The sequence below is a fragment of the Euleptes europaea genome, chromosome 2 (assembly GCF_029931775.1).
Source record: "Euleptes europaea isolate rEulEur1 chromosome 2, rEulEur1.hap1, whole genome shotgun sequence".
Classification (NCBI taxonomy): domain Eukaryota; kingdom Metazoa; phylum Chordata; class Lepidosauria; order Squamata; family Sphaerodactylidae; genus Euleptes; species Euleptes europaea.
In genome coordinates, this window is record NC_079313.1 from 135,049,618 (window position 1) to 135,062,826 (window position 13,209).

Here is a 13,209-nt window from a genome sequence, read left to right on the forward strand (position 1 = left end):
CTTCATGTGTTCAGCTGCAGGGAGGCTGCCTTTATTGGAAATAGCATCCTATTCGATGTTTTTGCTATCATGCCAATAAATAAGGGGATGGATGGAAAAAGCATCCTAATGTAGGGTTACCAACCTCCAGGTACTAGCTGGAGATCTCCTGCTATTGCAACTGATCTCCAGCCGATAGAGATCAGTTCACCTGGAGAAAATGGCTGCTTTGGCAATTGAACTCTATGGCATTGAAGTCCCTCCCCTCCCCAAACCCCGCCCCAAAAACCTCCTGCCGGTGGCAAAGAGGGACTCTGTTGGAGAAGTGGAACACTAGTGGCAACTCTATCCTAATGTTTAGTGGAGCCTCCCAACGCTTTGTGGCTGGACCCCCAGCTCCATGGCAGCCATTTTAGTGTGGCACACAGTACCCATTTTCAGAATTCCATAAGTGCCCACATGTTTGTTGAGGTTGAGGAGGCTTCCTCTTGTGCCTTTTTCTTCTTTTAAATCGTGCCCCCCCCCAAAGCAGCCACCTTCCAAAGTAGCTGTTTTCTCCGGGGAAAATGATCTCTGTCGCTGTAATAGTGGGAGATTTCCAGATACTACCTGGTTGTTGGCAACCCTGGGGGAGGGGAAATGAGAAGAAAAGGGTTGTTAACCCCTCCCTTCCCCAATCCAAAGTCTAATCCTTTCTGAAGTTTTGTCATTTTTCTATTGTTGCTGTAGAAAACTCAAACATCTTCTGTGTACAAGGAAACGCTGAGCTCTCTCTCCCTCCCTCCCTGGTATAATAATGTGCTATTGCTGAGCCATATTTGATAGAAAGAGGTGGTCGATGTAATCAGATAAGTTAGGAGAGGAATGGGCCAGGTCTGCCTTTTGTGTAGTGGTATACAGATCTGATCTGTGTATTTCATTAGGAGTTACCGGTAAGTCACCTGAAAGACTTCTTTAAGAAAATGGGACTTATGCAAGGCAATGTTTCGGACTTATTTCAGGGGTCCGTTTTGCACAACAGAAGTTATTGCAACCGTAAATACTGGAAACTGTCCAACACCTGTTTCACTGACTTCCACTAAACTGAGCTTTCGAGGAAAGCTTGTTTGTGATTAATCTGCATGTGTGGTATTTTAACACTTGCGTACAGCATGACAGCTTTGTAACTGGAGAGCAAAAAAGGAAAAAGTGACATTTCGCCATTTGATGTTTGGGAAGTTGTTTCCTTACTGTTTGGTTGTGCTTTGGATTTATTGAGAGGAACGGGCCGTTTGTGCTTGAGAACTGCCTTCTCTGTTAGAGTACCTTTGCTGTAACTCTGCAGTAAGGGGAAAATGTAATGCTTTAATGGTGACAGAAGAGAGCCAGCGTGATGTAGCACGGTGGTTTGGAGCCATACTCTAATCTGGTGAACCGGGTTTGATTCCCCACTCCTCCTCATGAGCGGCAGTCTCTAGTCTGGAGAACCGGGTTTGATTCCCCACTCCTCCACATGAGCGGCGAACTCTAATCTGGTGAACCGGGTTGGTTTCCCCGCTCCTACTCAGGAAGCCTGCTGGGTGACCTTGATCTAGTCACAGCTCTCTTAGAGCAGGGGTCGGCAAACTTAAACTATATAGGTAGGTACACTGTTTATTAACTTAATAAACTTTAATTAAAGTTTTAAGTCTTAAACTATAGGTACACTGAATAAAGTGAAGAGCCCCGTGGCGCAGAGTGCTAAGCTGCAGTACTGCAGTCAAAAGCTCTGCTCACGACCTGAGTTCGATCCCGACGGAAGTCGGTTTCAGGTAGCTGGCTCAAGGTTGACTCAGCCTTCCATCCTTCCGAGGTCGGTGAAATGAGTACCCAGCTTGCTGGGGGTAAAGGGAAGATGACTGGGGAAAGCACTGGCAAACCACCCCGTAAACAAAGTCTGCCTAGAAAACGTCGGGATGTGACATCACCCCATGGGTCAGGAATGACCCGGTGCTTGCACAGGGGACCTTTACCTTACCTTTTCCACTGAAAAAACTTGATATCATACTTAATAGTGATCTTATTTATTGATAAAAATTAAATTGTAAGTCCCTGCCATTTCCCCCTCCCCATCTGGAGTCCTCGTCTGGAGGCCTGGTCTACCGCCATAAAAGCCTATTGGTGGACCTGGCCTCCGGCTGAGTCCCATTGCGAGGCCAGGTCTACCCATTGGCTTTCTTGGCAGTAGACCTGGCCTCTGGAGGCCCATAGAAGCCAATTGGTAGACCTGGCCTCTGAAGGGGGACTTTTTCCCCTCCTTGGAGTCCAGGTCTACCGCCAAGAAAGCCAGTGGGTAGACATGGCCTCCCAATGGGACTCAGCCGGAGGCCAGGTCTACCAAAGGAAGCCCGCCCCGCCCAACAGCTGATAGGCAGGGGGGGCAGGAACAGCTGAGCCGCCCGCCCAGCAATTGCACGGCTAGAGGGGAGGGGAGGCTTTAGCCTCCCAACCATTGAGGGAAAGGGAAAGGGGGACCCGGCCATTCTCCATGGTGGTGGGGGGGGAGGGAGAGACAGCGTGCCCGCTCGCCCGCTCTCTCTCTCAGGCGCGCCGGCTCCGCAGCCTGGCTGCCGGCGCGAGCGGGCGCAAGAGCAGGGGCTCCGAACCAAGTTCGGAGAGCCGCACTCAACGGGCCAAAGAGCCTCATGCGGCTCTGGAGCCGCAGTTTTGAGACCCCTGTCTTAGAGCTCTCTCAGCCCCACCTACCACATAGGGTGTCTGTTGTGGGAGGGGGGAGGTGATTGTAAGCCGGTCTGATTCTTCCTTAAGTGGTAGTGAAAGTTGGCATATAAAAACCAACTCTTCTTCAGAATCTGGCAGAACAGAGGCTTATTCTTTGACTAAAATCCAGTTGAGCAAGTAATGTTAAGGGGGCAACACATTTCAGCTCTATATGGGCATGACTGTTTTATAGTGTATTGTGTGCTGGTACAGGGAGCCTCAGTAGCCATGAAAGAAGCGGATGCTGTTGGGGAGGGGGTATGGCTCAGCGGTAGAGCATTTGCTTGCCATGCGGAAGGTCCCAGGTTCAATCCCCGGCATCTCCAGTTGAAAGGATCACATGGTAGGTGATGTGAAAGACCTCTACCTGAGATACTGGAGAGCCACTGCCAGTCTGAATAGACAATGCAGACCTTGCTGTATCAAGGGTCTGATTCAGTATAAGGCAGCTTCATGTGTTCATGTGCTGTGGCCACAAGAACACATTCAATCTAATACTGTGAAAGTGCACAAGAGGCTGAATTGCATGGATTCGGCATTGCTAGAGGGCCCCATAAAATGGACCGTAGGATTAACACACAGAAATCAAATCATCCTTCCTTTTAAGTAGTCACACTGATGTTAATTTGCTGAGAGATGAGGGGGTGCCCAGGGGAAAACACCTATGCATATTGGCCACTGTGTGAACAGACTGCTGGACTTGATGGACCTTGGTCTGATCCAGCATGGCCTTTCTTATGTTCTTATGTCATATAGAGATAGTCATATAGAGGATGGTGCTGAGTTGTTTTCTGTTGCCCCAGAAGGTCGGACCAGAACCAACGGGTTGACATTAAATCAAAAGAGTTTCCGTCTAGACGTTAGGAAGAATTTTCTAACAGAGCTGTTCCTCAGTGGAACAGGCTTCCTCGGGAGGTGGTGAGCTCTCCTTCCCTGGAGGTTTTGAAGCAGAGGCTAGATGGCCATCTGTCAGCAATGCTGATTCTATGACCTTAGGCAGGTGATGAGAGGGAGGCCATCTCTGGGCATGGAGTAGGGGTCACTGGGGCTGTGTGGGGGGAGGTAGTTTGGAATTTCTTGCATTGTGCAGGGGGTTGGACTAGATGACCCTGGTGGTCCCTTCCAACTCTATGATTCTATGTGGCTGACAGATATTCATATGCTAACTAATGTTTGTTTCATTTAGGTGTGGATCTTACAGTGACAGAGCCCAGCAGCTCTGACAGCAGGATAGAAAGAGTGGACCTTTACGCCAATGTCGACGAAGCGCTCCTAGGAGGTGAAGCTAGCTATCTCTCTCAGCCTCTTACCCTGGAGAAAGAGGATGCTCTTCAGGCCGTGGCCGTCGCTAACCTGCGGGCAGCCTTGATGAGCAAGAACAGCCTGTTGTCCCTGAAAGCTGACCTGCTGGGAGAGGAGAGTTCCCTGCTCTTTGAGTACCTACCCAAAGGCACACACTCGCTGTCTTGTAAGTTGCTTTTCCTATGTACGTTGCTGAAAGGTTAATGGCGTCCATAAAGGCGTTACCAAGCAGTAATGTTCAGGTCGCTCTAGATTTATCTCTGCGTCATTGTGTTTGTGCATGGTGCATCCAGGAGTAGTTAACCTCATTCTTTAGCAAGGGCTTATTTGGCTTCAGTGCTCAGCCTTACAAAAAATAAACAAAAAACCTGTGGGCAAAGAAAACCAGATGTTGAGAAGAATTTTTGCTTGTCTGTCTCTCAGCATCTGATTTTTTAGGTATAAGAATCTCTCCAGTCATATGAGCGCCCCACCACCACATGACAGACTATGGATTGCCAGCCAAACTCAGTTTCGAGTAGACCATCATCTGACCATTTGTGAGCTATCCTGTTCATTCAGTTTTAAAACATTCACCAATTCAAAAGAACAAGCCAGGAAAAGGATCCTTGGAAATAGAATTTGGCTGGCGATCTTTACGCTTGTCATGTGTTTTAAAGCCCATTTTGATGTATTGAATATTCATACATTTATACTGTTTATACTTCCTGTGTATGTACACACTTGTTACTGGAACAATGAGTACTGTCTACAGTTGTGTGCTTATTGCATTTCTTTGTATTGTGGGTCCAGGTGGTTTCAATTTGTAGCATATGATACACCGCTATTTTTGATAAAACCTTTTCGCACTAGCGTACTTTGTTATGCATTCCTTGAGGGTGTTCCTTTTCGTTTTCTCTTGAAGTTGACAGTCAGCCATGATAACTTATAAGATGTCATGGGGTGGGGTGGGGGGAGAACAGTTTAAAATTCTACAACAAGTAGCACTTTACTAGTCTGAAAGTGAGGCTAGGGTGTTTTTTAAAACTTGTACCTGTAATAATGTATAAAATTAAAGCAACTGGAAATGCATACATTTAGAAATGAACTAGGATAAAATGTACCAATCACATTATAAACGCAGTGAATATAAATTAAGACCTGTTTCTGACTTGCTGAGTTACCTTGGGTAGGCCACCCACATCTGTAAAACTGAATGAACAAGCTAGTTTGCATAGTGACTGTGAGAATGAATGGAATGCAGAAGCAGTTTTGCCAATCCTGTATTTGAGTGAGTGCTTAAACCATTTCCCCATGATTTAGAATATCTATTCGAGAAGCTTAACTATTCCTGTTGTTTTCTCTCTCTTTCTGTCGTACTTCTCTACTATATCTCAAACAGTTTATCACTGCGTCTTGTACAGAGGTTGTGAATCAAGTGATGGTCACTTACTGGGGTATAAAATTTCAGTAATGCTTTATAAGTCATACCTTCAAATGCTAAAGGGATATGTTTGCTGAGGCCTTTTTTCACAAGTAGCTATCCAATAAGAGATTTCTGGTTGTGAATGGATGGTACTTTTGCTCTCTAGATCGACCTTGAGAGGAGTTTACATCTTGTTGCGATGACATTGATATTTTAGAATTTCTTATAATAACCCTTCTTTGTTGATTCTTCAATTCAGGATAATGTTTATTTATGTATTTAGGTTATTTATAGTCTGCCTTTCTCGATAAGACTCAAGGCGGATCATACAGTGTAAGTCAAGTACAATTAACAGGATGGAACATCCAATGAACACTACAATCGGGTTTGGACTACAGAAATCTGAAAACAGAAGTCTCAAACAGAGCTGAACCAGGCATGAGCTGTTAGACTTAAGTGGTGGAGAAACTACTTTGTTCGGAGCATCCTTAGCTTTCTGACCTTTTCACTGTAGTACGGTCCTGTTTACCTGTGCAAAAAGCCTGCTTGAATATTTCCATTTTCAAAGGTTGCCGAAAGCCAGGAGAGTGGGAGCCTTTCTAACTTCTCAGGGAGGCCATTCCATAAGGTGGGGCCACCACAGAGAAGGCATGAGCATGGGCGGTTATTGTTTTTCCCATTTGTAGGATGGTACCTGCAGAAGGCCCTGCTAAGATGAGCGAAGCTGCCGTGGTGGAGCATTGGAGAGAGTTTTGGATAACTCTCATTTATAGTCTGAATTTACATAGTGTGTCAGGGTTTTGCCCTGCGAAATCTCTAGGTGCCTTAATAAGCGAGCAGTGGTTCGTTTGGATACTTACACAGACCTCAAAATGCATTCTTATTAACAGAATGGGTTTTTCCTTATGGCAACCTTGTAGGGCTTTCAAGGCAAGAGATGTCTAGAGGTGGTTTGCCATTGATTTTTATTTAAAATTGCCTTGGTTTTGAATCAGTCCTCCCTGCTTTCAAGATGTGAGAGCCCAACAAATTGTGCCTGGGGCATGGGAGAGGGGATTGCACAGAGGGGACAGTGGAAGGATGCTACTGGTCAGCTTGCTTGTTTTCTAAAACAGCCAGGTAACCCCTATGGAGTAAAGGAGGCAAAACTGTGTGCATAGTTGAACATGACAGTAATCTGACCCTGGTTGATTAGGGAACGGGGACTGCTAATCTCCCTGGGAGATCAGCAAATGGCTAATACCGATTAAACAGACCTGTTTTCCCCTCCCCCTGCTGTAGATAATCTAACATGGTGTCTTCCTGTGGTATAGTACAATGGTTTCTAGGCTTTCTACCCATCTGGACAGGAAACAGGATGCATTTCAGCTTACTGTCCCAACCATTGGGGAGTTATCTTCCTCCTCTCATTCTTTTCCTGCCTAGGAAGGGAGTGCGCACGTTTTAAGAAGCTTTGTTAGACAAGGGTTCCTACAGTATCTGTACAATCCCAAGTAGAGCTGCAGCCTTCCAAGCCCATTGGGTTGAAGATTGCCCCACATGTGTATGTATTCTCCCCCTTTTATCTTCATTTTCATCTTCATCTTCTCTTTGAGGAGCCCTTGTTTAGCTTCCAGGGAATCCCAGGGTTTCCTGGAACATAGTGTGAAAACCACAAGTACAGCACAAGGATGCTTTTACCACCGTACAATTTCAAAACTGCATTCTATGTATGAATGGCTTTAAACATCTTGAATACTTCTACTGTGTAACATCTGCTGGCCCTCAAACTTATTCTTTTTTCCCCATGAGTCAAACGTTAAAACTTTAAATTTTCATTCTGTGGGTGCTACATAGATGACGTGGTGCTAAACAGTCAAAGGAAATTACATTTCATTCTAATATTAGGGCCGAAAACTACCTGCTAATAAACATGCTAATTCATAACAGTCTCTTTAATTTTAAAATCTGGTTTCTTCTGTTTTCAAAACGAAACCTCACGCGAGGAAACTTTCATTCCATAAAGTGACGTCCTTGTGGTCAGATTATCATTTCAAAACTGTACAAGATGAAAAGAATTTCAACCCGTGCCTGTTTTTCCTGAAGTTAAAACTATAAAATGGATACTTGGTGCAGCACTCGTTTTGTATTTTCCAGTGTCGATAAAACAGTGCAGGTTGCTGATGCTGTTCATTCCCATGTTTTGTCATTATGGGGAAAGTATAATCGACACGATGATTTATTCTCCATAGATTGGAACACAGCTATGCAACTAGGGTTGCCAGGTTTCCCTCCTCTCCATCGGCAGGAGGTTTTGTGGGGTGGGGGCGATTCATACGTGCAGCTGCGCGCAACATGATCACATCACTTCTGGGTTTACCCCCCAGAAGCGCCGCATCACTGCGGCCACTTTAGCACTCAAACCCCCCAAACGCTGGCATTTTGAGTGCTAAAGTGGCCGTGGCGATGCAGCGCTTCCAGGGGGTAAACCCAGAAGTGACGTGATCACGTCACGTGTGGTTAATCGCCGCTCTTGAGCAGCTGGGTGGATTGGTGGACAATTGCCCACTGAACCCACCCACCTGGAACCCACCGACCTATGTGCAACTGGGTGCTGGTCCGTGCTTTTCTGGTGTACCGTTTCCACGCACATCTGCCTAACCAGTATCAGCCTGTAGGCCCCATGGTGGCTGCCAATACCTTTCCTGCCTCCCACCAAGAAAGTGGATGGGGCCAGCTGGGGCTTTGGCCCAGCAAGGCTTCTGATTTGCCGTTGGAGATTTGATTGGCAGTGCGGATCTTTGAAAGGGTTGCTTTGGCAGCAGCTGCCACCATAGCACAAGGATCTTCACTGTGTGACCGAAGCTAAGCTGCGGCAGCCATTTTGTGACTGGCTCCACCCCACTGTGGCATCCATTTTGTGGCTGTGCCTGCCATGCTGTGTCAGAATTCCAAAGGTGCCTGCAAGTTCAAAAAGGTTGAGGACCCCTGAGCTCTTAAGTTGAATTTGATGTTACCTTCAGTTGAAACTAGCCACTTATCTGCCGTTAACCAATCTGCAGATTTTACATCCACCCCTGCCACTAGCACTCTTCACCAGCATGGTGTAGTGGTTTGGAGCGGTGGACTCTGATCTGGAGAACCGGGTTTGATTCCCCACTCCTCCGCATGAGCGGCGGAGGCTATTCATAGAATCATAGAGTTGGAAGGGACCACCAGGGTCATCTAGTCCAACCCCCTGTACAATGCAGGAAATTAACAACTACCTCCCCCCACATCCCCAGTGACCACAACCCTCCCCCCACCATGCAGGATCCTACAATCAAAGCACTCCCGACAGATGGCCATCTAGCCTCTGCTTAAAGACTTCCAAAGACGGGGATTCCACCAATCTGGTGAACTGGGTTTGTTTCCCCACTCCTCCACACGAAGCCAGCTGGGTGCCCTTGGGCTAGTCACAGCTCTGTTAGCCCCACCCACCTCACAGGGTGTCTGTTGTGGGGAGGGGAAGGAAGGGTGGTTGTAAGCCGGTTTGATTCACCCTTAAGTGGTAGAGAATGTCGGCATATAAAAACCAACTCTTCTTCTTTCATGTTGAAAGATTATGCTTTGATAAAGCTGTACAACAGGTTACTGAGAGAGAAGTCTTGACCCATTCACTCTTCGTTTTGGGAGGCACTGTGGTTAGTGCTCTTAACGCACCTTTACATAACCACTCAAACCCAGTAGTGTTAACTTTTTTGGGAAAACTGACATTCTTAAATATTGACATTGGCATGGCTGTCTGTCTGCGACTGATGACAGACTATTTTAGTGTTTGGCGAAGATCTGCAGGAGCAGCCTTCCACTTAGGGAAGGCAGGAGGTAGCTGGGTTTCAGATCACGTGCGATCATTCGTTCCTCTGGGGCGTCAGTCTTTGGTGGCTGGCTGTTTATCCTACGTACTGAGCAACTAAGCAGTCAAATGGGTTTGTTTGCAAGGACAGGTGATCCTCAAACCCCTTTCACAGCTTTGCTTTTAGGGTATCAAGGAGCAGGTCTGTAGACTTTGTCGAATCCACCCCGCTCTCCAGACACCTGAAACGGTGTCCCTGAGTGGTTGGTATGCCCCGTCTTGGATGGTGGTGTTGCAAATCTTGGTAACGAGCCCTAAGAAGCTCTCAAAACATTTCAGTCAAATCTCGTAGCGCTCTATGTTCTATCATGCGCATCCGACTGTCTGAAATAGTTCGCAGAATATGAACTTCTGCAAATGTTTGGAAATAAGTTTCTACACAATTTCTTTAATGGCCATGCTTTGTTTCGTTAATTGTTTTTGATACCTGGAGCTGTGCTTCTCTTAATGCAAGAGGGTTTGTTCCTTGTAAGTTTCATAGAATCACAGAATTATTGAGTTGGAAGGGACCACCAGGGTCATTTAGTCCAACCCCCTGCACAATGCAGAACATTTACAACTACCTTCCCCACCCCCCACCCAGTGACCAGAAGATGGCCAAGATGCCTTCCCTCTCAGTTCGCCTGGGATATTTCACACAGGATCAGCGGCCTTCCCAAAACTTTTGTGAAATTAATCCAGAGCAGTAGTGGTTTCTACAAGAACATACTGTATTTGCTTGATGTTGCCCTTCACTTTTGGGTGGATAGGGGCTGTGACTCAGTAGTAGAGCATCTGCTTGGCATGCAGAAGGTCCCTGGTTCAATCCCAGCATCTCTAGTTAAAGGGACTAGGCAAGTAGGTGATGTGAAAGACCTTTCTCTGCCTGAGACCCTGGAGAGCTGCTGCCGGTCTGAGTAGACAATAACTGACTTTAATGGACCAAGGGTCTGATTCAGTATAAGGCAGCTTCATGTGTTCAAACTCTTTTCTATTAATGACGCTGGTCTTTTGCCAAGGTATGACCTGTTAACCCGCAGAAGATACAGACCGAGCAGCTGATTTGTAATATTTACATGTGTCACAAATGGCACGCCACATTTTCGTTTGGTGTGTGTGAAATTTCACCTTGGGGTACATTGTGCTTTTTACTGCTTTCCCTAGTCACATTGATACTACTTGTATTTCAGTCCCTTTCATTCACACTATGAAAAGAACCCCACATGTGCAAGGTATCCCATGGCAGGCTGTAGCAGAGCTTCGTATGTAAATGGAAGAGTTTGCTCTTTACGTAGGTGCAAATGGAGCAGTTGCTGTGACGAGAGCAAAGGAATGAATTTGTCGTACATTCTGCTTGGTTTTTGAGTCAGTGGACAATTACACGACTAAAATTTTAGATGCAACTATTTTGTATTAACAGGGTATGCTTCAATAGGGACTTTATAGCTGTTATTTCTATGTATCAAGATTCATTTACTATTTGTGTGTTAAGGGCAGTATGTGAATTTGTAATATATGAGAGCTGGCATTGCTATGATTTGGGTTTTTTTAAAAAAACTTTCAAAATTTCTGGAAAACCACTGTATATACTAACTAGATATGTTCCGGAATGCTTAAGGGAAGAAGTGTCTATGGCTTAATCAGATACAATTTATTGAAGCATTGTACTTCTGAAATTTTGCTCTCACATTTGCTGCCTTGTGTTTTTTTTTTTTTCCTTTTTCCTGTTTGACTTCCTTCAGTGACCGTTTTACTACCGTTACGATAAAACCCCTGCTGCACTTTTGGGTGGGGAGGCTGTTTAAAACAAAGAACAGGCCCAGGAATTTCTGCGCCGCTGCGTCCCCTTCTCACTGACCGAAGATTAAGCTGCGACCGCCCGTTTCCCTGCCTTTTGCAGGGCCTTGTATAAAGCCGGCAGCTGGCGCTAGTTCACGTGGGTGAGACTCGTTTCCTGTGTTCCTCAGGGCCTGGCACCGGCTTGAGTCGTCCGAGGGGCGGATGTGATGGCAAAGTGGAAGCCCCCCATCCCCCGCTGCCTTCATCCCACCTTGCCCCTCAGAGCCCCTCCGCCCTCAACACCTCTTCTGGCGATACGTCGCCAGAAACCGTACAAGGAGAGTCTTCAGCTCAGGTAAGAACATAGCGCATTGTTGATGGAATGCCATAAAAATGCTAGGTGGTTATCAGGAGTTGTTTCTGGGGAGGGGGGTTATGGAACAAATCTAAGCCTGTATCCTGCTCTCACTCAACTCATATACTCCACTGCCAACTTGGAAGGCTTTCAGAGGGGAGTGGACATGTTCATGGAGGAGAGGGCTATCCGTGGCTACCAGTCAAAACGGATACTAGTCATGATGCACACCTGTTCTCTCCAGGATCAGAGGAGCATGCCTGTTATGTCCCTTGCTCAGATTAAAAAATAAAATAAAAATTAATTCCACCTGGCTAGTACAAGCCTCTTGTGTGAGTTGCAGCCACTCTGTGGATCCAAGCCTATAACTCCTGGTCAGTTTCCCCATTTCCAGTGTCTGAAAGAGCCAGCATGGTGTAGTGGTTAAGAGTGGCGGACTCTAATCCGGAGAACCTGGTTTGATTCCTCACTCCTCCACATGAGCAACAGACTCTAATCTGGAGAACCGGGTTTGATTCCCCACTCCTCTACAAGAGCGGTGGACTCTAATCTGGTGAACTGGGTTGGTTTCCCCACTCCTCCACACAAAGCCTGCTGCATGACCTTGGGCTAGTCACAGTTCTCTCTTAGAATTCTCTCAGCCTCACCTACCTCACAGGGTGCCTGTTGTGGGGAAGGAAGAGAAGGAGATTGGAAGGCAGTTTGATTCTCCTTAAAAGCTAGAGAAAGTCGGCATATAAAAACCAACTCTTATTATTATTATTACACCGAGTCAGACCATTGGTCCGTCAAGGTCAGTAAGGTCTACTCAGACTGGCAGCAGCTAGCCAGGGTCTCAGGCAGAGGATTTTTCACATTACCTACTTCCTGATCCTGTTAACTGGAAACGCCAGGGATTGAACCAGGGACCTTCTGCATGCCAAGCAGAGGCTCTGCCACTGAGCCACAGTCCCTGCCTGTTGCTCCAAACGGTTGCTTACCTGTTGAACCACAATTGGCAGCTGTTTCCCCTACAGAGCAGTAATCAAGTCAACTGCTTCTGCATTGCTAATTACCTTTTCTGTCTTGCGTAAAAAGAGGTCTCAGGACTGCTTCACGTGTTCAGCACTTCATATGAGAGAGCGGACAGGGAGAAGCTTTCCTCCCTCTCTGGAGGGTGAGAGATTCAAAACAGATACAAGGAAGTATTTCTTCACAAACACATAGTCGGAACTCCCTGCCCCAGGATATGGCGGTGGCTGCCAACTCGGAAGGCTTTAAGAGGGTAGTGGACATGTTCATGGAGGAGAGGGCTATTCATGGCTACTAGTAAAAATGGATACTAGCCATGATGCATACCTATTCTCTCCAGAATCAGAGGAGCAGGCCTATTATACTAGGCACTGTGGAGCACAGGCAGGCCAATGCTTCTGCAGTCATCTTGTCTGTGGGCTTCCTAGAGGCACCTGGTTGGCCACTGTGTGAGCAGACTGCTGGACTTGATGGACCTTGGTCTGATCCAGCATGGCCTTTCTTATGTTCTTATGATTGTGCTGTTGAAGGAAATCCATGTTTGCAGCCGTCAACATGTGTTTTGCTGCCGGATTTGTGGTTTTTCAGTAGTGTAATAGAAAAGAAAAGAAGGAAAACTGTTATATAATGAGATTCTGGGCTGTAAAGGAGAGATGTTGATGGTCAGGTGTGCAAGAGCTCAGCCTAGAATACTGAAGTATTTGAGTTAATTGCAGTTTCCCTTTGCAGGTCACGCAGGATGGATTTTTAGCACTGTGGCAATTAGACAGCTCTGACACAGGTAAA

At 46.4% G+C, this 13,209-nt stretch overlaps 1 protein-coding gene across 1 annotated transcript in view; it reads left to right on the forward strand.

The window, feature by feature from the left end:
* The window catches only part of ZBTB46 (zinc finger and BTB domain containing 46), a 52,078-nt gene that overhangs the window by 38,229 nt on the left and 640 nt on the right, over window positions 1–13,209 (forward strand). The window contains exons 3-5 of the mRNA XM_056845295.1: window positions 3,905–4,186; window positions 11,246–11,412; window positions 13,153–13,204. Coding sequence (XP_056701273.1) covers window positions 3,905–4,186; window positions 11,246–11,412; window positions 13,153–13,204 — 501 coding nt within the window. The remainder of the gene's footprint in view (window positions 1–3,904; window positions 4,187–11,245; window positions 11,413–13,152; window positions 13,205–13,209) is intronic.